The 23,308-nt window shown below is 31.2% G+C and overlaps 1 protein-coding gene and 2 long non-coding RNA genes across 3 annotated transcripts in view; 2 read left to right on the forward strand and 1 right to left on the reverse strand.

Annotated features, from left to right (window-relative positions):
• LOC148611494 (uncharacterized) overlaps positions 1 to 13,380 on the reverse strand; it is a 44,003-nt gene extending 30,623 nt beyond the window's left edge. Inside the window, exon 1 of the long non-coding RNA XR_015924136.1 lies at positions 13,214 to 13,380. This is a non-coding gene — a long non-coding RNA (uncharacterized LOC148611494). The remainder of the gene's footprint in view (positions 1 to 13,213) is intronic.
• LOC148611495 (uncharacterized) lies at positions 808 to 10,141 on the forward strand. Its single transcript, XR_015924137.1, has 3 exons — positions 808 to 1,297; positions 6,782 to 6,923; positions 9,737 to 10,141. It is a non-coding gene; the product is annotated as an uncharacterized LOC148611495 (long non-coding RNA).
• A 610-nt stretch (positions 13,381 to 13,990) lies between the features above and the next one.
• Positions 13,991 to 22,332, forward strand: LOC148611496 (homeobox protein Hox-D4a-like). The gene is made up of 3 exons (XM_088592092.1): positions 13,991 to 14,185; positions 14,658 to 15,428; positions 21,720 to 22,332. The coding sequence occupies exons 2-3, from the start codon at positions 14,972 to 14,974 to the stop codon at positions 22,031 to 22,033; spliced, it is 771 nt and encodes a 256-aa protein (XP_088448218.1). The 5' UTR covers positions 13,991 to 14,185; positions 14,658 to 14,971; the 3' UTR covers positions 22,034 to 22,332.
• The last annotated feature ends 976 nt before the right edge of the window (positions 22,333 to 23,308 follow it).

Consider the following 23,308-nt stretch of genomic DNA (forward strand, 5'->3'; position numbering starts at 1 on the left):
ATGTCAATTATGCTTGAAAATGTATCGATGTAAACATATTCGAACAGTTAGAACATATTTAATGCTTGAAAACTTTATTTAGTGTAAATTTGTTGAATCTTACTAATTTGCAGTAGACTTTTTTCCCGTATATCATGTATCTAACAATGAAAAAAACAAGTATTATATTTAGTCACTAAATAAAATACTACTCATATTAAAATATTGAAATCGTAAATTTCGGTATGATTTACGGGCGTTTCATGAATTAAATTCTCATTAGCAGCAATACTTATTATTTAGAGAATATACATAGACACTGAAATTTCAGATATAATCCCTTATTGGACACATATGCAGCTATAGTACTAGAACAAGTTAATCTCCATACAATGAGTTCAAATACTGATTTTTCAATTGATGACGACTTTAGCGCGTGGTTGAAAAAAATTCTTTCGAACTATTATGATTAATATTTGAAAAATTTGAAAAAGTAAAATTGTTTATAGGTTTGCTATATATATACATATATATATGTAAACGTCTCAGAATGTGACGATTCTTTCCGTTACACTGCTCCATCGGATCCAATTTACCCAGGGAAGATAATGTAAGTATTGAAAGGTATGAAAAATTGCCAACGATGTTAGAATTGTCAAATTTTTTGTCGTTCTCTCCGCGGGACTCGAACTCGAACCGCTGTGACATTTAAGGCAACACCGCCTGCACAAAGTCCCGCACCCTAGACCACTCGGCCAGCTAGGCCATTCCTCCTCGAAGGATTAATCTAGGGATGTAACTTAGTACACGATGTATGGTAGTACGGGACAGCTCATCTCATCACGATTGTCGTTGTTTAAACAACAATAAACTGATAGATATACATTTCCCTCTTCAAAAACATTACTTTCAAATTGTTCAGTCTTGTCTAGACATCAGCTGTTTCCGTGGTTGACAAGGCGAAAAATTCCAAAGGTCTTGATACTTAGTTACATAAGATAAAAATGAGAATAAAAAAGAATACAAAGTTTATCTTGATCCAACTGTTGGAAGTGTGTCGAAAGCAACAGGTGTCATTTATACTTATGAATTTATTATAGCAAACTTTGAATGTAGCAACAGTATAGAAAAAAAACATTGTATGATTGGGAGTTACTAAGAAATATTAATACGTAGCAGAATTGGGAGTTACTAAGATCTATAAGTACGGAGAGGAATTGGGATATACTAAGAACTATTACTTACATTAAAATAGGTAGCAGAATTTGAAATACTAAGAACTATAAATTCGTAGCAGAATTAGGAGATACTAAGAACTGTAAGTACGGAGCAGAATTGGGATACACTAAGAAATATTACTTACATTAAAATATGTAGCAGAATTGGGAAATACTAAGATGTATTCCTTACATTAAAATACGTAGCAGTATAGGGGATTGGAACTATTACTTATATGTTTTACATTAAAGTGCGCCTAGTTTACATGTTATTCATTATTTTACATAATGCAAGTAAATCTTTGTTTGTTTACGATGCATTGTTCACTTAAATCAAATATATATAATATATTTAAATACAGTAAGTCTGAATTACATATGTTATTTGAACACTTGCAACACTCGACCACTAGAACTTTGTACTTTTTTTGTTTTTGTTTTTGTTTACATAGACGGAATGTGTGTCGAGACAATGATAAAACTGAACAACATTGTTTCATGTGATTTTCACCTGAATTGGGAAAATTGACAATGTAACAAGAGTTCATGTGAAATTCATGTGAATCGAACCTTCATGTTAATTTAAATGTGGAAAATATATGTCTGTATATTGTATTTAATGTTAATCTTGATCGGGCAGAACTTAGCTTGAAATTGTTCTCTTTATGATGTGAAAGTATTTCGGCTACGTATGTTCTTATTACGTATACAAGATAACAATTCGGAAAGACTTCAGAACATATAACGTATTCTAGTACAGTAGAAAATGATTTCCATGTCATTTAAAATAATTCGATTTTGAGACAACAGGACATGTACAGTTTTGGACAATTGTAGAGCTGTTGGCCAATGGAGTGTTTTCAAATTTACAAATTCCTTTAAACAATAATGCAGAATACACATTGATTTGTAGTAACAATAATCCCTCGGCAATAAAAACGTAAAATTGTGGTCAATGTACTGGTTTATCATGATTCTGTACAAAAAAAAAAACATGTACCCGAAAGGCCGTTAATTATAACACGAAAAAGTGAATTAAGAGATTAATGGACTTTAAAATTTCGCAGAACATCAAAGGAAAAGAAGAAGACTTATGCCTGTTTTTCTGCTCTGCCTGATATGCAAGCGGTCCGACCTGATCATAATTATAGTTAGTACCGAAAATTTGTTTATATTTTTAATATAGCTTCAGTTGTACGTTAAACAATAGGTGGGTCTTGCAATGATATGAAAAATAGATTCCAAATTTGAATAAAAAAATATAAGATGCCTAAGTTCGACGTCAATACATACATTCAATTTGCACTTTGTTTCATTTGTTTTAAACAGAGTAAAACAAAAATGAACGACGTATTTTTAATTAGCAGTCTTTGTAAGAATTATGCAAATTCTGAAAAATGTGATACCCCCACCCCCCCCCAAAAAAAAAAAAACAAAAACAAAACAAAACAAAACAAAAAAACAAAGGCTAAATTTTTTTTCATTAATTTGTAATATAGGCATGTATGATGAAATTCATATTTATTCATTCAAATCTGTCTGTTATTATGAGATAATTTGCACAGAAAATCCAAAAGTTTCTGTTGTATTTCAGTGTAATTTGCAGAATTAACTCTCTTAATTTTGAATTATATAGTACGTTCCATTTCATCTATATCTTATATAAACAGGGTTTAAATAAAAAGTTACATGTTAATTTCTGTTTAATTAAAAAGTTAAACAAAATATGAAAAATTGAAATAAGTGGGTTTTACAACCAAGAATCGTTGCTGCAGTACTACTTTGGTGACTGTGATTTTCCCTTTCATTGATTTCAGTAAGCTTACTAATGCAATACAAATTTAAAAGTATAAATGATAATCGCTTCATAATTGATACGTTCTAAGACAACATACCATTTTACAACTCTTGCTGTTCAATTCATTGAAATCAATGGAATCTACAACGCCATTTAAAACTTGATTTCAACTATCGAATATAAACCAATAATATTGAAGGTACACAAAAAAACTAATAAAACAAAGGAAACAACCTACAGCCATCAAGCAATATTATACAGCATTAATACATGCTTGTTATTGTTAGTGATATGATTGTATCATATCCAATTTCACCAAAGCCTATTTAACCCTCATTTGAAAGAGAATGAAATGAATACAAGTTACTTTGATGCTTACATAAGATGTATGTAAAATAGTTAACACAAACGTACAAAATGATTTGTAAGAGTTGTGCCCCTTATCCTAGGTCTACCCCAAAAGTAACCTATGTATCAACCCTTTCTAGTGAAAGATTACGATTTGCTCAAAACTACCTGTTGGCAGATTCTGAACAATAAGGTATATCGAAAGATTAACTCGGTGGTTCTATTGTATAGATTGATTTGCTGAAATTACGTTTTCAATATCCATGAGCTGATATGGAAAGAGTAACCATGGGAACAGATTTTAGCGGTAGCGGAAATAAAATAAGAATGTAATCCCGGTATGAAGAAGAAATATGGAAAATAGACATACAAAACAAAAAAAACATAAAATAAACAAAACAATACATACAAAGTAACAAAAATATGCGGTTTGAATTCCCAGATTTATTTTTATTAAAAAACACTTTGTTAAAAATGATATGAGTTAGTGCTTTTTTACAACAAGTCATTGACACGAAAAACGATCTTCCGTAAATATACCAAATGCACTGTTGTCTCCTAATAAGGGTCAAGAAGCAACATTGCTTGCAAAAGATACACTTCCGTCGATAGTAGTGCGGTTTTACATTTAGCAGATAGTGGCTTTTTAATAATTAAAGTCAAAACTAATTCTTGTCAAATTGTGTTGTCAGTGGCGTAAAGTGTCTGACTGAATAATCTAGTTGCAACTTCTATTTTATTTTAAATACAAGTCGCAGGTGGGACTACACAATCCAATCGAACATTTCCCATTTGAACAATTAACCAACTGTGAGGATACGATAAGAAACAATAATATCAAATGCCCGTCGAAGTCGAGGAACGTTGATTATGATTGTTTCCTCAGTCTTTGTCACCCACATGAGATCCAGTGTATTGCCATGTATAGCAAGGTCCCGGTCCGTCTACTTACGATACCTTGATACATAAATCTCTGTCATATATGTTAACTTCATACACTGATATTCTTTTCCTTTTTTTCATATCGGAATCTGTTTTTGTACGTTTCCATTTGTAACATGCTTAGTATATGTCTCTTAAAATCGTTTGTTTAATGATGGTTTGCATAGTTGTATATATAGTTTAACTCTATTAGTATTCTACATGTATAAGCCTCTACCGTAGAGAAAATAAAGACATGAATGAATGAATAATCCGAACAGCTCTGTGATAGTTAATCAAGGGAACCAAGATTCTAGCGGAAACCAAGAGAATGTAATCCAGGGACAAAGACCAGACATAGAAAACAGACAAACACAACAAAGAATATATAATAAAAATAATAATAAATACTAAGTAACAAAAGTAAATGAACATGGACGAGGTGCATCGGTAGGGTAAGTGTCCTCTACTTTTCTAGAAACACCCGCCGAGTTGCCCATAAAAAGTCAAGTCCTGGTAGACGAAGGAGCAACAGGAAGCTATGATAAGTTGAAAAAAATAAGTTTTCATGGTGCAGATGGATACACCGTAACGATCCACGAATTCACCTAACGAATTCATGATGACGACCATAAAACTTCTGTAGTGATGATCCCAATCTTGTAGTAACATAATACTGTTTCCGAAGCCTAACTTTAAGAAGTCTAGCGCGATACAAAAAGTCTCCGTAGTAACGACAGGCTCTGGCATAACGTATGAGTTCTGATATGAAAACTCTATACGCAGGTGCTAAAGGTATGTTGCTACTGATGAAAGGAAAGTTGACAATACTGAATGAAAAGTCATCACGTTTGTCGTATAGTTTGGTCAATAGTTTTCCTTTACCATCGATTTCTAAGTGTAGGTCAAGATATGAGGTTGACTTCACAGTGCCTCTCAAGTTCTTTGAGGGTAGATTCGATGTATCGAATCCCCGAAACTAGGATTGTTTTACGATAATACTTCATCTATATAGCGGAAACTGATATTAAAGATCTAACTATAGTCGGCGTCACATAAATAACATACTGTTAAAATTTGAATAAAAATATTTTCTACGACTTTATTGACACCTACCGTCGTTTAAATTGTCTTAAATGACTTGCTCATTCGTTTAGCCAAACGGCTTCTCCCTAAACATTGAATCGTTAAATTCCGGTCAGATTTTAATTCTGGGTGCCAATATTTACATTGTAAAAAGTCGGCCATGTTTACAGTGATCGGGTTGCTAGGAGATGTTGTTTACGTTTAAATGGTTTGTCCAAAAACCGAAGAACCCAGAATGCACTTCGGCGTTATTTCGGATATCTCGGATTTATTTTACGCGAACAACGTACAATACCGAGAAGTTGATCAAGCAGACGATTGTCACCGGAGTTCGACAGGAACTTACGAACTTCGTTTGTAAACAAATCGTCCCGTAAAAACCAACATGGCGGATATTAGTATGGGATTTTCCCGTAAGGATTTGTTACGCATGATTTAAGCTTATAAGCGACTTGTTTTTGAGAAGCTGTTTGGCTAAACGAATGAGCAAGTCATTTAAGACAATTTAAACAACGGTTGGTGTCAATAAAGTCGTAGAAAATATTTTTATTCAAATTTTAACAGTATGTTATTTATGTGACGCCGAGTATAAACGATGTTCTTTCTTTCGAATCAGATCAATTACAAAACCAGCCGCATAAGAGTGAAGGAAGTAGAGGAGCACAATGGGGACAGTGATATCACAATACTGCAATTACTAATAATGAGTATAATTCACAAAGAACTCTGTTCAATGTGTTAAAGTAACTGAATTGTTCTTTTGTGTTTTTTTGCTTGTTCGTTTGTTGTTGTTTTTTTTTTTTTTTTGCATTCTATTACACTTGATTTTACGTGTAATGAAATATATTCATCTAGTATGTGCAACATGTTCAACATTCAATATCTAGCTCACCAACTTTATATATACCTTACTGAACCGCTTACAGAATAGATTTTGTGTAGCCTCGTGCTACCATTACTCAGATTATTAATCCAAAGGTCCTTTGGGCGATACCACAACATAAGGTGTAATATCAGTAAGATAGATACATGTATGTATTTCTCGTCAAATATCTCTTTCTTATACTAAAAAAACATATTTTTGAAGGAAGGTTGGGCGGTAACTTCCGAACTTCTTGATTTCTGTGTGTTAAGTTTCGGTTTCCTTGCTTGACTTTGTTGTCACGATTTTGTCTTGACATTTGACGTTTTCGGTAAGAATTTCGTTTCAATCATGTTTGATTTCTCTTATTTTAATAAACTTAAATTAAGTACGATACAATGAATGTGAAATTCTCCGGTTATGTCTGTAATAAGACATTAATGTATATGTCTAAACTGAAAAAAAAACGAAACAGGAAAAATATTTCTGAGACTTATTTTTAGAAAACAAATTTGATTTTTGCTGTTCTGAATGTTTGCAATCTTAGACTAGTTTTCCCTTTTATTACAGGTATGCATGAGACAAATTGTGTTGTGTCTGTGACTGCATATTCTCTATACAGATAAATTATATCAGATTCCCACAGAATATGTTCCTTATAAAGAGGTGTCACATTGGTTTGTAAACGTTGTAAAGTATGTGTGCGAATAGTGTAGGTATAAGTTTAATCTTATTTTCAACGAAGGTCAGTCATCAAACGTGTTATATGAGTAATATTCAACACATCAACATTTTTGTTTGTTTGGTTTTTTATTATTATTATTATTTTTAAGTTACTATCCTCTGATACCTGATTTCCTTTTGAATAAATCTACAGTTTTTCGGTTTATCGACGACACATCATTAATGATACACAGACATGTTAGTCAAATGTTCCAAAAACAGACATGTTAGTCAAATGTTCCAAAAACAGCACATTTACACAAAGCTATAGGGATTCAGAAATTTAAAGGTTTCATCATAACTATCCTAAATTTCATGCAATCATATTGTTTTCAAGTAGCTGTCTTTGTAAGAATCATGCAAAATTTGAAAAATGTGATACACCCCAAAAAAAGGCTACAATTTTTTTATTTTTGTAATTAAGTTGTTTTATGGGTCTATACTATGAAATGTGTACTTATTCATTCAAATCTGCCTGCTCTTAGGAGATAATCGACATTGAAAATACAGTAGATTCGATTGTATTGGAGCGCCATTTACAGAGTTATCTCCCTTAATTTTGAAATCTACAGTGCATTCTATGTAATTTTTATCTCCTAAGAGCACGGGTTATATGAAAAACCACGTTTATTTCTGTTTACTATGACTTTTCAAACAAAATATCAAAAAATAAAAATATGTAGGCTTTTTACCCATGAATCACATTTTGCATGATCCTTAGCTGGAGTGCTACTTAATATATGAATTAAATCGGGGCTTGGTTTGCGATTTTGTATGAAACTGACCCCTGTACTCGTTATAGTGGTTAGTCAGTATATTTAAAAACAGAACAAACTTACACATACATGCATATTTGAATTGATACTGTTTCGTATTCGACAGTTATATTTTAAATATCAAAATGTACATTTAGCTGTTCTATTAAATGATCTAACTGTCTTATTGATTGATAGATAATCACAAGTAAATTCAGAAATTATTGTGTATATCAAATAAGTTATTGCAATTTGTCGATTTAGTAAAAATGGCAATTTAGGACTTTCCTATTTGTAGGAAAATCCTACATTGGTTATGATAAAAGTCATTTATTGCGATTTTAATTTTCGCGATCATAACTTCGCAATGATTTCTGTTTTTATACCGTATAATTCGCTTTAATTTCCGTAAATAAAACCCTTCAATCAATCTTCAATATATTGTTATGTTAAAATGCTTCAAATGTATTGCAAAAAATAAACACGAATACACAATATAATTGATGTCTTAATCCCTGGGCAATAAACATGTTTATATTTTACATGGGATTGTTTATCCTTCAGTTGTACACAATACATGATCCCGGAAGGCTGCTAATTATTGCAAGAAAGATATGAATTAAAAGATTAGTAGATTTTTAAAAATTGCCTAACATCAAAGGCAAAAGGGGACGTGTTGCCTGTTTTTCTGCTTTTCCAATTCTTTAAGAAGTTTGGTTAACCGATGAGCGCCTGATCGATGTTCTTTGGCATTTTTTCTTTTTTGTTTTTGTTTTTGTTTTTGTTTTGTTGTTTTTGTTTTGTTGTTTTTTGTTGCTTTTTGCTTTTTTATTGTTTTGTTTTTGTATTGTTTTTGTTTTGTTGTATTATGCTATCTTTGGTTTGTGTGTGAAACAAGTATAATTTATATGGGATTTTTTGGGTTTTTTTCGCTTCTGAATTACAGGGCTATGCTTCTGGCGAGAAAAAAATATTAGGATATCATTTTAACGGTCATTGTTGAGTTTCTAGATTTACACCAATATTCACATCTACAATGCACTAAAACACAAAAGCTGTGAACAAAACCATTTAATTAGAGAAGAAAGTTTTCGTTGAACGACTTGAGTCATATTCATTTCCAGCAGTTCTGTTACATTTTTTATTTTTAATCAAACCTATCATCACTGAAGATGAAAAGAAATTAGGAATCGCGTTTATGCTTTCATTTTTATCAGTTTGGTTAGATTGCTTTCAACAAAAACTGTTTGAATAAAGTACAGTATATCAATGACACATATTTTTGCATCAAAACGAATATTTTCACAATGCATCTGATGAAATAAGTTCAGAGATTACATTTCTAAATTCTTACTTGAATGCAAAATGTTCTTGACTATTCTTACGATTCTTACGAACAGCCTAATCTTTACGACAAATGCAATGAATATTCACTAGGTTGATTCTCTTTACGGGATTATGCTATTAAAATGAGCAATGAACTTCTCACATTTAAGATTGTTACTTGTCTTGTGTACATGTATAAATTACTTGTACCTTTAATCGCTATAATAGTATATTTCGAGGACCACCAGTCCCATGAGCTCGTAGTAAATGTTCAAAGGGAGAAGAAAATCATGGAATTGCATCAAGTCTGCGTATTCTGCCAGATATTTTGTTTGTTTGTTGTTGTTTTTTCGATTATTTTTGGCATGTCTTTTTTTTGTTGTGTTTTGGTGGTTGGTTGTTACTTCCTGTTTGTTTTGCAAAATCGGAGATCATCAAACCTTCTTCAAACCGTAATGATGAAAATCTTGATATGTATTGAGAATACATCGCATGCTAAACTCGTTTGAGATTGGGTATGTTCAAACTATGTCACGTGGGTCTTTTTTTTTTCCGTGTATAAGGTCCTCCTAAGTTCTGTACCTTCCAAAACTATTAAAATGTCTTTTTGAGTATCCTTCAAATGGCGTCTCAAAAGATTAGACTAGTATGTATACATGTATTTGAATGATTATATACTTTTGTTTTTATATTTAAGAATTTGCTTTCTGTGTTTTATTAGGAATTAAAATGCATCGGAAATGTGTACAGAAGTACTCCAGAGCCCGCAGTTACATATCAAACGGGACACAAATACCTCTCTTGACATAATAGTCATATATAGCACTTCCCAGTAGTCCAACACTGAATGGTAAGCGAAAACACATGTCGATTGAATGGCATATATTCTTTCGGTGTAAACTTGCACGATTTTTATTAAGACCACTATACAAAATACGTCGGACAAACTTCAATCGTTGAAGTGTTATTGTGCTGGGAGATTGTTATGTGATTGATTCGAGTGTTTTTATGTTGTTCGTAATTTTGAATAAACAAATAATTTATCGAAAAATCGTATATTGAGTATATTTCGGTGCATATCTGTCTCGTAATAGACCGACTTAACTCCAGACTTCATTCGATACGATAGGCTGTGTGGTTCATTCCGTATTAAAATATTCTATTACGTTCTGACATCTTCAGATGGTCTTAAATAATAATTAGAAAATGCCTCTGAGATTTCTAAAATTCATTTGTCGAGATGCCTTCTTGAGGAACCAGCTTTCCAGGGCGAGGAAAGAGATTTATCAAGTGACAAGATTTCTTCGTAAACGTAGTAATTTTCTACAAATGATAAATTTACTTTCTGCATACGGAAAACAAGATTTCGACTGCCGAGTCTTATTAAAATTAATGGGCAGTGTCAGTAGCATCTAGAAAAGACTAAGAAAGGTTTCAGATCAATCTTAAAGCAAAAACCTACAATATCTCTCTAATATGCATTTATAAATGAGAAATGTCGGAAAGAGAAGAAAAATTACTTTTTTGAACAAAGAATCCCCATTTCTTAAACATGTGACCTAAAGACGCACATGCAAATTCTTAGGAGAAGTCTTAAAGAAGCTTATTAAGAAAATCAATTTCAGGTTTTGAAATCAATTTTGTTTTCTTTTTACCGGGCTTGTAAATCCGCTGTAATCTCCGTGTAACATTTGATGAACCGACATTGGTTTTGACATTTATCACCGCCATAATTTGTTCAGTTTTCAATTTCTTCCGATCATAACTTTGGATTTTGTGACTTAAAACCGTTCCCAGCCTATTTTGTGTTTCAATTTCGACTTATATGTACTGTAAATACTGGTCGCGAATCACAAATGTCATGAAAATCTGCCGTAGTAGCAAGATTAATGTTTGTTCCCATTGTTCAGTGTGTAATCCGTGTTCTGATACTTATCTCCTTTTGTCATTAAGTCTCTAGTCATTCTATTCAAAAGTTTACGTCGGAAGTTATAAAATTATTAATCCTACAAGAAAAGTGCAAATGTTTATGATCGAATACATACTTAAGCTTGCTGTTATGTATATTTTGTATAAACCTAAACTTCCATTTACATGTAGTAGCAAAAATATGCATGTTTTCTCAAGTCACAACACATAAAATGGTTGTTAAAAGCCTGACGTGTCATTAATTTTATCACCATTGTAAATGGTCTGCACTATAAAATTATAGGAACTTTCTACTTTAAAATTTCATTCAAACACGCATCATGGTAGTTTTCGGTCAAATTATGCTATCATTATAAAAAAACAAATTTGGAAAACATGAGTCCACTTATATGAAGGACTCAAGAGGACAGCTAATTGTTAAAACATTATGACATATAGAACAGTACTGAAACGGTGGTGTGACAAAACACTTCATGCAATATATCTCTCAGGGTAGCATGTGCAAACACATATACATGTTGTGATCAGATGTATATGGTTTTGAAGCTCCGACGGGCGGCAAACAGCCATCATATACGATAGATGTTAGTGTCCTTTGTAGAGCACGGGGATATCAACTTAACACTCTTCAAATATCCTTTTGAAACTTTCAAAATCTTAGTATGCTTCAACCGCAAACCGTCTGTTGAGCATCAAGCGGCCATTAGTAATTTGGTAATCACTCTTCTTCTTATGCAAGCCTTTCAAAGAGGCACATTTCTCAACTATTAAACCCAAATTTCACAGGTGATAAAACGTTTAATTGAATAGGCAGTAACTTCTTTAAACACACATATTTTATTCAGAAAAGAACAATCAATACCCATCTGACTCTGTAAAGAACCGAAGCTTAGATGTCTCAATGGACAACTAATTGCTCATGAAGCGGTGTTTTAAATCTTAACAGAACGAAAGGATGAAAAATTACTGCCATTAATAACACTAGTGTCTAAAGAGTCCTCCCTAGCAATCAGGGAGCCGGTCAAAGGTCCGAACTAGCTCGATGGTAAATATTCATCGAATTTTATTTGTCGGTAGCAGGGGATATCGTTAATCAAGTCATTATCATTTCTCCGAAATATTTGACAATTCATTTTTCATTCCTACATCTGGGTTCGTTGCACATGTGCACAATTTTGCATAGCATCACCGTTCTAAGTTTTAATCTGTCATATTTGGTTCGTTCTGTTAGTCAATCTTGTGGAATGTAACGCCATAATCAACACTTTGATTAAATTACTCTAATTTATTTCTAGATTTATCATACTTCAAGAAAATAAAATACTCTACACGAAAAACTTACATCACTATTTACCACAAAGACTAATGTATAGATAGTATTTTAATGTGGTTCTGAAAATAGCAAGCAAATACTATACAACCTCGTTAACGCCTTTAATACATTAACCAACACAAAATATGAACAGTAATTAACGGACTTTCAATATACAATGGGGATTTCTATACATACACATGCTGTACAAATTGGACATCTACAATTGTTATAAACAGATGGACTTTTGAAGACTACTTCGATATTTCTTTCTTTGTTTATCAAATGAAATGGCAATATACCAGCAATATTGGTTAAACATCCATAAAACCTATCTTCTATCCAATGAGGAAGAAACAGAGAAACAAAACCATGCCAGTACCATATAATTTTATCTATAAACATCTGTATATAAGTAGTTAAGATTTTTTTTGCAAACGTGTCACTTATCAATACTTTGTGACAAATATTTGCGGAGTACCATGGCAAGATGCATATATGATTTTAGAACAAATAGGATATTGCATGAAAAAAAAGGGACTACATGAAGTAGCTCTTCATTTTTTAAATGTTAAATGTACACTAACGTATTTTGTTCAACCGCATGCCTTACTTCTTGTACACTGAGTTACAATTGATATTAAAATAAAAGGGGAACCACGATTGATAAACACTGTATTGGGACTTTACAGTTAGTTAAGCGAGCTCCATTGTTCCCGTTAAGAATGGCCCTCTTTGCTCTTTCTTGAGGTTAGAAGATTTCTCAGTAGGAATTGCAAAAAATCGCATTGGTTCAAAACATTATTTTCTTTAATAATAATAATGTATATGTTAACATATAAGAAAGCGACATCAAAAACGTATTTTACTATCCCTCTCTGCCTTGCCTACAAGTTGATTAAGAGTTATACCTATAATGATTACAAAAACGAACAAACATACCAATCATGCACCTACCTTAATGCCCGTATTCATTCGATGACCCGTCTGAACTTTCTCGCCTTTATTGGTCATTTTCATCAATTTCTATTATTTGCATTCCACAATGGCCATACCCAATATTTATCCCAAATCATCGTGGACATCACTTATGATTTATAGAAATTCCATATATCTGTAGGTTGGTAGTTCTAAGGAAAATTATACAAATACATTTGAGTGAAGAATTTGTTTTAAATGGTTCTATTATTAACAGCTCAGTAAAACTATCAATAAATACTTAATTATTAATGACGAAATTAAAAATACAGGTTACATGTACATGTATTAATATCTATGTAACAACCAAGAACGAAATATTGGTACCAAAAAGCAGTTATATTCAATTACACAAAATTAAGAAACATTTCTTTTATTATTGTACTTCCTTAACTAGTTTTTATACAGAAGAAAAGTCATTGCACTTACATAAAGATAAACAAGTTATTTTCTACCCATAATTACACACGTGCGCATTTAATTATTGGTGTCTTCTAAATTAATTCTACGCAGTATGCAAATTAAGACAGAGCATCTATTCTATATAGCCATGGAACATAAAATATTTCAAAATTTTTGTTTTTTTAAATGTAATTTACTCCTCATTAAAAATGAAAAATTGTCTTACTGCCTGATAGAACGTGACCCCCCTATTTGTCTCTTTTAACGGCGTGCGGTAAGTAGTAATTTTCGGAATTATCAACGAATAAGATCGGTGTGAAAATCTAAAATCATCTTTCAAAATCAATCATTTAACTTTTCAAACTGCTGTACTTATCTGAGTGTCATTGTCAACAAAATTTTACATATTTTAATTGAATTTTAGAATTAGTAAAATTCGCGTTAATTATTTACACCGGGCTTATTATGGAAACTGATTTCCCAAGTGAACCTTTAGAAACTGGAATTTAGCGTGTGGATTTTGTAAATAATATGAAATTATATTTAAAGGTAAATTATTTAATATAAGCTTAAGGAAAGTGACTTTCTTTTGAAGCTTTGTTGCTGAGGGGTTCAAATTTTAATTTTTTATTAGCCCGTTACAAAACAATTGACTTAAAAGATTTACTACAAATTTAATTGCATCTAAATTAATTATTTAAAAAGGTATATGAAGACAGAATACACAGTTCTGTTATTAATTTCAAACAAAATTAATTTCTATTTGTTTAAATCGGACATGCACATTAATCCAATATATGGAGATTAATTATTTTAATAAATGATTCTAAAATGTTTAGCGGAAAAATATTCGTACTTTTGCAACATCCAATTCCCTGACAGTTAATTAATAAATATCTATTTTAATTAAGATAAAATTTCGTTTTGTCTGTAAAGTATATAAATCTTAAGTTTTGCAGATATTTTCAATTTTTTGAATTTTCTTTGATGTTATGCTAATCGTTGTTTTTCTTGTTTTCAGTAAATTTAACACGCTTCAGAATAAAAGAAAAATATTGAAAACTCGTTACACGGTATTTACTTCATAACAAAAGAAAGATGCGATTAATATAAATAATAATAGATAAAACATATTCAATAGATATGTTTTGCCGGAAGCTGATTTAACAGACGAGCAAGTTCTCCCGTCAAAATTTCATCATAGGCGGGATAAAAATAACCATTGGTTTACTAAAATCACGTGGTTGTAGCCTATAGAAAATGGGAGGGTGAAGTTGACTTTAATATGTGATCTTAACGAGTTGGAATTATTTACAACCAATATTGTCAAAATTAATGATCATGAGTTCGTTTTTGATGAACCCTAATTCATATACGGAGCCGAAATTTCCACCAACGGACGAATATTCACAGTCAAACTATATTCCTAATAATGGAACGGATTATTATAGACAAAGTTACCCAAATTCATACGGATATACAGACCACAGACGTTACAGTGAGGACAAATACACCCCGAACAATTACATCCCTTGCCCGACGCCACCAGAGACAGTTACAGCTGCCCGGGCTTCGCCTCCATCTCAGGGGTATGGACGAGGGACTGGAACAGCGTTAAATAATGGTTTCACGCCTCATACTCAACAGGCTCAAGTTTCATCGTCCCCTAGTCCACCATCAGTAACATCGTCGGATGAAGATTCGTCCCCTAAAAGTGCTTGTGCTCAGACAAATTCAGACGGACAACCTGTTATCTATCCATGGATGAGAAAAAGTCAAGGAAATAATCCAGGTATGATTTGTTTTTTTTTATTTAAAAAGTAATGTCATAATGTTTTATAGTATGTAAAACTTGCAGTGTTGAGTTACATTTATTTGTGGTATTTATGTTTTCAACAACACAAACGTATGTATATTACAATATCGGTGTTATGGTTACAATACAGGGATCGGCAAGTAAATTTTAAAAAAAAACTTGGGATAGTTGCACGTATTCAACCATTCTGCACTCTTAAAACATTCATTTGAATATGGGCGGATTAGAATTAACAAATGTAATAATAATTTATATCTTATTTTCTATATTTCTAATTATGAAGATGTGAGAAGTTAACATATTACCAGTTTCAAAAGTACAAATAACCCTAAAAGTGGGCAGCGATATAAGTGTAGTTAAAACTTTCAAAGATCAAATCTAACAGTATTTAAAAGTAAAAATATACTACAAAATAGAAAATCCGCCTTTCACTGCACAGCTTGCATATTTTGAATATTTTAACAGGACACGTGCTGTTGTAAAAGGCGTTCACAGGATAAATGGGGATAAAATGTACCATAAAACATTGTAAAATGGTGTTTCCTTTCGCACGTTTAGCGATTAGTGGCCTATAATTGTATTATAGTTAATAGGACCATAAATCAGTCGTATAGTTATTAATCTATTGTAATACACATTTAAGGTGCTATCAATAGACCAAAATTCCCGTTAATATCAATTAAGCATTGTACGTCCTCAAGATATGAGATTCATATATACAAGTACATGTATACAGTTATGTCAAATGTATTGTATTATTATTGTTGTTTATAAGGATACTATTGACGATATTACAATTAGGTCAGTGAGAGTAAAATAACTATTTATATTTGTACTCAAAGTGTTAGTCTTAATTTTGTGTATTTTAATTCATATTTATAAATCATTAATTGAAATTGTCATCTTTTATTTTGTTTTGTTTTCATTTATTTTCTGACGTTAAATATCTGACTTACTCCGTCTACTTTTATGATAGAATAAGTCGGTGAAAATGATCTAATTCACTAGATTCAGCGTCTTGATATGAAAATATAAAGTATCATAATGGAGTCTTACCATTTTATCTTGTCATTAAGAGACCAAAATCTAAATTTAATTTTCTTCTTAGAGGTATCTATTCCAAAAACATTTATATTCAAATTTTTACTGCATTAAATAGCCTTAAAGTACAAATATCAAGAATACTACTGCTGTGAGCTGAATTCTTTGTAACGCGATACATAGTCTTTTCACACTCCATAAGTTATGCAAATTATCTCGATTTCTGCTGATTGATGGGATTTCTGAAAGAAACAGATCTATTGAGGAAAACGCCAAAATAAATTCAAATAATAAGAAATTGGATTTTTTTTTCGTATTTCACAAATTTTGCGAATTCAATGTAGAGATCACTTCAGCAAAATGCGACGTTTTTCACATGAAATGTGGGTTAATTAAACTTTAAAAATCTGTTTGATATATTGACGATTTATAAGATGTCGCTTTGATATTTTACAAAACAGAAGGAAATTGTTGCATAAAACCAGGATAAAAATTCTGAGATTGTCATGTTCATAGAAATTTCATTTATAGAATTAAAATTCGAAAAAAAAATTAATAAAATTTCACTAGAATTTCAAGTGAAATAGGTACAAATATGCATTCTGACGCCATTTCACTCTCTCTGGTATTTACAACTCTTTCAAGTTTGTTTTTATTGAATTGATATTTTCACCAACGTCAATCACTAACGGAATTAAATTAAAACAAAGCAGTTCCACGACCGACTGATCCCAGTAAACTACAATGACATTTTCAGCATATTAAATAAACGTCCTTTTCAATTATTATGACCAAAAAATATTTTGATTTAAGGCCCTATAAACCGCAGTGGCTATTGGATAAGTTGTATTTTTTTGCGGACCAACAACCCGAGATATGTCAAACACTGAAATAAATGTATATTAGAAGTGATAAACTATGTCAGTTTTTGGCATTTTTTTCATTTGTGTCAATGGAAAGGATGTCACCAAACCTGATACTCTTTGTCCTAGGATTGTCTCTGTTTCAATACGAAATTTTGTTTATGACCGTAATTTTCTGTTTTCTTTTTCATATTTAAAAACCTATTGAAATAAATTTCCATGAGTTGAAACGAATGGCGTCGTCTTAAATGATTATTTATACGTTTTTAAAATGTTACAATAATTTAAATTGATATGGTGGATAAAAGCGTTACACTTTTGATACAATGATTTTATCTTTATAATTCGAAAAAATGCACAAAGCGTGCTGTATTCCATTTGTTTATTTTTTAAATAAGCTTGGTCATTATTTTGAAGATGTTCCGAAAACATGAAATCAAAACCGAAGAATTTTGTAAAGAAAATAAGTTGATTTTATGTACAAGTGCGTTGATGCTGTAAATTATTTCCCCTGTTTGTTGTGTGTATGTCTTCTCAAATTTGTTGAATCCGAATTAAATCTAAAAAGCACCTTGTGTATGATTCGAAATACGAATTTCTTTTAAATCGTTTAAAGTACTGAATCATTTTTATTTATTGAGTATAAATAAATTGACAAAGCAGTGTCCCAGTGAATATAAAAGTATACGGATGAGCTAGGTCTGTCACACGTCATTCCTAAAGTTTTTTTATTATTGGGTTTTTATATTTTATAAACATTAAATTTTCGTCTGTTACAAACGATGAATTTTAAATAACTAGCAAGAAAATCTTATATAATATTTCATTATCCCTATAATTATGTGTTCATGATTTAGATACAAAAGAAATTTATTAGGTAGAACGAAAGAATTTTTGATACACATAGTTATTTGTGTATGTGCTTTGTTTCCAAAATAGATGTATGTACATTATATATACAGTAATTTTTGCATTCAACATTAAATTTCTGAGAGTTTAGTTTTTATGCGCATAAAATATTCCCGCATGGTAGAACTTAATCGTAAAGTGATAGTATTTACACTTTCTTCATTAAAGTGTCGATTTACAGTTTTGGAAATTAATAGGATCGAGTAACTGTTTGCGTGTTTGCTATTCAAAAGGCTATTGAATTGGTTAACCGCAGACACTGCAAAACTTGAAGTGATGTAACTGTGTGAATCCCATTTGGACATAAACAAGATAACATTTAACTTAGAAATGTTAAACAATCTGCCATTCATTTAATTTTTTTTCATTGTTTTGACGAATTGAATTACTTTGGTAATTCAAGTTACTTTCCATTTACCGATATTTTACACTACAAAATGAAATTCGATTATTTTCATATACAGTATTGTAGAGGTTTATGGAATGTTCGCTTAAGATTTCAACTCATATTTATAAAAGAAACTAAATTAAACATTTGGAAATATTTATCAAACGTTTTATAACTTTGTATCATTCATGGTTCAAATCTTTATATCTGTTAGCAATGTCCAACGTTGGTTTTCGATGGAACGGTTGTGGCATATTGTTCAATATTTACTCATGTCTAATTTTTTTATATAAAATCTGCAATACAATCTAGCATTTTGTCTATATTCGAATTGAAAGTATGTAGCAAGTACCTCCTTGGTACTCTTTTAATTCAAGATATAAGAAATTTAGGAGCATGAATTAGCAAAAGTAACTTGCAAAACTGAACGTTTTTCCTCGGAGTGTTGTCCATTACTAAATACCAAATTTCCTACTCAATCATACTGACCAGTTGTATAGACGTACATACACATGGACACGATTCTCCATATTCGAAACTAATTGGGTTTTTTTTTCTTTCATACATGTAACCATGTTCTAATATGCATCTTTGTATAAATTGTTCAGAAAACGAAAGAATTCATCTTGAAATTTAAATGTTTGTTCTATATTCGCATATTTTTTAAATATCAAACGCTTCTGAAAGATTCATTTTGCTTTAGATTTTTGTCTTCAAAAGTCATATTCAACTTGCAAGGTAATCCATGGTCATTCAACATAATGGTGCATACATTACTGAAATAAAGTCAAATGTCCTAATACGCTCGTTAATGTCAATTTAAAAGAAAAAAAGCTGTAAAGCAAAAACGTAGATTTTGATGGCGATATGTAATGATCAAAGAGAAGACAGCTTATCACTTCTTCGCCATGACTTTCAACAAACGATGAACTCAAAATATATTTGGTGCCTTTCATTTTAATGTCTTTTTAATGAGTTTCTCATTTTTCAAAACCGTTTTATTTTGTAAGCTTGTCTCCATACCATCTGCAAATTGACATTAAAACTTTCAGTTTTTTTTTTAAATTTATGTAATTTCATCCACAAGGGACATTGACCAAAGATTCCCACATTTCACATAAGAATAAAAGATTTCATAATTAAATACAAATATAACATTGAAGTAAAATAGAAAAAAAAAACGCGTTTAGTGTGAGAACGATCCTTTTTGGAAGCGCTTAATTTTACTCTAAAACACTTGTCGGTTTGAGAGCAACATACGGAAATCATTTTTCAAACTTTTAATCTGACATTTTGATAATATTTCCCCAAAAAGATTTTCTAACAATATATGCTTCCAGAAAGTCAATACGGAGTGTGCATACAATGTAAGCTGGCTATTTCACTTCGTATTAATAATGGTAAATGTTCAAATTGATTAATTTTCCTTTAATGTATTTTGTCTTTTCTCTTTTCAATGTTGATTGGAATGGTGTAGATGTGTCCGTTCCAAGCGCTTAATGTAGTTTCCGATCTTTGAAGTTTTCAAGATGCACACTGGGTTATATTTTTCCATTACGGTGAATTTTGTCGCATCAACGTATCCTTCCGCAAAAATAAACCCTGTAAAAATGTTTAATGGATCTGAAAGAGAATTCGAGTAAATAATGTGTGCATAACAAATGGATGTTCAAATTGATTTTAATGTGTCTTCATGATAAGTCGATTCTGTTTTTCTACCATATAATCCCGGCAAAAGCGTCCCTTTATGTCATGTTTGAGGTTGAGTTGGTCTTTAGTCAAATTGCTATAATTCAAAATGTCAGGATTTCAAAGCCAATATAAAAACGATTTTCCTTATCATTTGTTTATATTTATCATATTCTAACTGATTTCAACTTCTTTGAACTTGAAGTATACAAAAATCATCAGATTTTTTCTAACGTTTACCAATAGTAAAAACTAAGAAATAAATGGGTTATTTGCGTGCAGATAGATTAGTAAGAGTTTCTGTGAAATATCAAACTTTAGGGTTTTTGTTTTGATCAACACGAAGAACGGTTAATATTGACAAATGAACTTGTCGTAAGGATAATAAATTGGAAATATCAGGGGAAAAAAGTACATCGGATAAAATAATGAGAAGACCAGACGTTAGCACTCATCGTCCATGTTGATGACGATTTAATTTCACTAATGTTAAAACAATATTATTTTCTTTTCATTGAATCTACACCTATTCAGAACTTACGCTGAAAATGCTTCCATTTGTATAAATTAATGAGTAAGTTTCCGACCATGCAATTGATTGATCGTAAAGTGCAGAATCATGCAATGATCTCTGAAAATGATAAATATTAAATGTTCTCTGTTGAGATTTACCATCAATAGAGATAGAATGATAACTTGAACTGTGTGTTATTGATATGCTCTTCCTGTTTTCACTAAATCAATGTGAAGACGTACAAAATATTTCTTTCTTTTTTTGATATTTTGCACTTATTTGACATATTATAAGCTAAATATATAGTTGAAAATTTGAAAGTTTGGTTTATTATATTAGCATGCACACATATCCAAAAAAAATTATAAAAATCAACAACGACAAAATCAAGATTACAAACAACGAAACGAAAATCGTAGTTTCGATTGATCATTGAAAAATCGTGAAATAATAATGAAAATACTATTTCTAATTTTGTATGATAGGAAAGACAATTTTTAAAAAATGAAAGAAAAAAATGGTGAAAGAATTAGAATAAAATCTTACAATATTTAAATTTGTCCAAAGTAATTTATCCAAAGTGCTTTATTTTTTTTAAGTTCTTGGCCAATTTCATGTCTATGTACTGAAGTTTTCCTATAGCTGCCATGTAATGCAAAACCTTGTAGAATAGACCATGCATGTAATAGATAGTTAAATCATATAGAACAAAAAAGTAAATAAGTAAACTAATCAAATGATATACGATATAACTGAAAAAAAAGAAGCAACTACATTTGGTTATGGCTTGAATTGTCTTTTAACAACTCCTTTGGAACTATTGCTGTCACATTTCACAAAACTTTATGTATACTTTTTTTCAGGAGACAGCATTATTTCGGATTCCAAAAGAAACAGAACCGCTTACACTCGACATCAGGTATTGGAACTGGAGAAAGAATTCCACTTCAATAGATACCTCACGAGGCGAAGGCGGATCGAAATAGCACATACACTATGTTTATCAGAGAGACAAATAAAAATATGGTTCCAAAACCGAAGAATGAAATGGAAAAAGGAACATAAGTTGCCTAATACAAAAACGAGGCTTATGGACACTGTGACATCTCCAATGGACACTCATCATCAGTATCTCCACGCCATGGGACTACATCCGGGTGATTTAACACAAATCTAGTCATTTACTACATTTTTTATTGTGATCTACCATGACATTGTGAGGTTGAACAAATTTCACATCAGGGTGAAATTAAATACCAAAGATATTTCAAAATCCGTATTATAACGTGCACGAATCGGCAACGACAGTGACGTCATAAATGCGTTAGTGATTCCGTGCATTTCTATTTATAAATCCGACATTAATGTCCCTGTGAGCATATACTGTGTATATAATGTTGACTTAATTGTTATAATTGTTGTTTTAAATGCTGAATGTTTTGTCTTCAGAAAGTACAAGTAAAGTGTCTACAAATATCTCGTAGTGTTTAGTCGTGAAATCATAAAACATTCAACCTATCAAGGCGTAAAGAAAACAACGTACCTTTTCTTTGCTGTTGTTTCTGTCCAAATTCGTCCGTCAATTTTGGATCTAGCTAATTTGTTTTTGCCTATTTTTTATTTACAAAATTAACTCCAAATTAGACCCCAAATGATTTTTTTTCATAAAAGGCAAATCAATGGATTCATCAGATTACGGAAAATCCAGATGTTATGAAGTCCGAAAATTAAAGGTCATAGGTTTGGAAAGTTCGAAAGTTAAATATCAGATATCGGGAAGGTTCGAAAGTTTAAGTAACAGAGGTCGGGAAAGTTCAAAAGTTAAAGAATGTATAATTTTTGATAAAGGAAGTCTTCCCTTCCCTTCCCATGTTGAGTATACTTATGTTATAAATCTTAGAAACCATTTATTAGCAATTCATGTATAATATCTAATATATTTTCGAAGGAGACGCGTTCATATCCGCCTATGAAAGATAAAGAAGCTTAATTATTTAAAGAATACTATTAGCTATGCTTGCATTTTAAATTTTAAGTTTTCATGTTTTCGATAGAACAATTCCTTAATTTTCATACCAAATGAAACCACAAGGCCGTCATGTTATTTGAATCGGATAGAAATTTATAAAAAGCGTCAAATTTACCATGAATATATCATTTGCAAAGTGTTCATTTATCACCAGCAAGTACTCTGTGAGGAATCTTTCTATTCTATAGTTGATAACGGTAGTTATATAGTCCCTGCTTCAGGATTGATCTTTTGGTTTTACATATAAATATTTATTCATTTGGCAATGGTTTGTCTTATTTCACTAGAATTATAATACAACATTACAACATTGGTAAAAACTGGTGTTTAAAAATGCGGAATTGATATTTTAGATTTGGCGAAATTTGCTTCACAATAATAGATTCTAAGATCACGGAATAATTTAATCAAAAAGTAACATAA

Source organism: Perna viridis, chromosome 7 (genome assembly GCF_037379345.1).
Source record: "Perna viridis isolate PV_CMFRI_1.1 ecotype Kerala chromosome 7, ASM3737934v1, whole genome shotgun sequence".
Taxonomy (NCBI): domain Eukaryota; kingdom Metazoa; phylum Mollusca; class Bivalvia; order Mytilida; family Mytilidae; genus Perna; species Perna viridis.

What these genes read in the sequence shown, in the direction of transcription:
- LOC148611496 (XM_088592092.1), top strand. Translation starts at nt 14,972, where the DNA reads ATGATCATGAGTTCGTTTTTGATGAACCCTAATTCATATACGGAGCCG. An exon ending in AAGTCAAGGAAATAATCCAG is followed by an intron (nt 15,429 to 21,719) that starts GTATGATTTGTT and finishes ACTTTTTTTCAG; the next exon opens with GAGACAGCATTATTTCGGAT.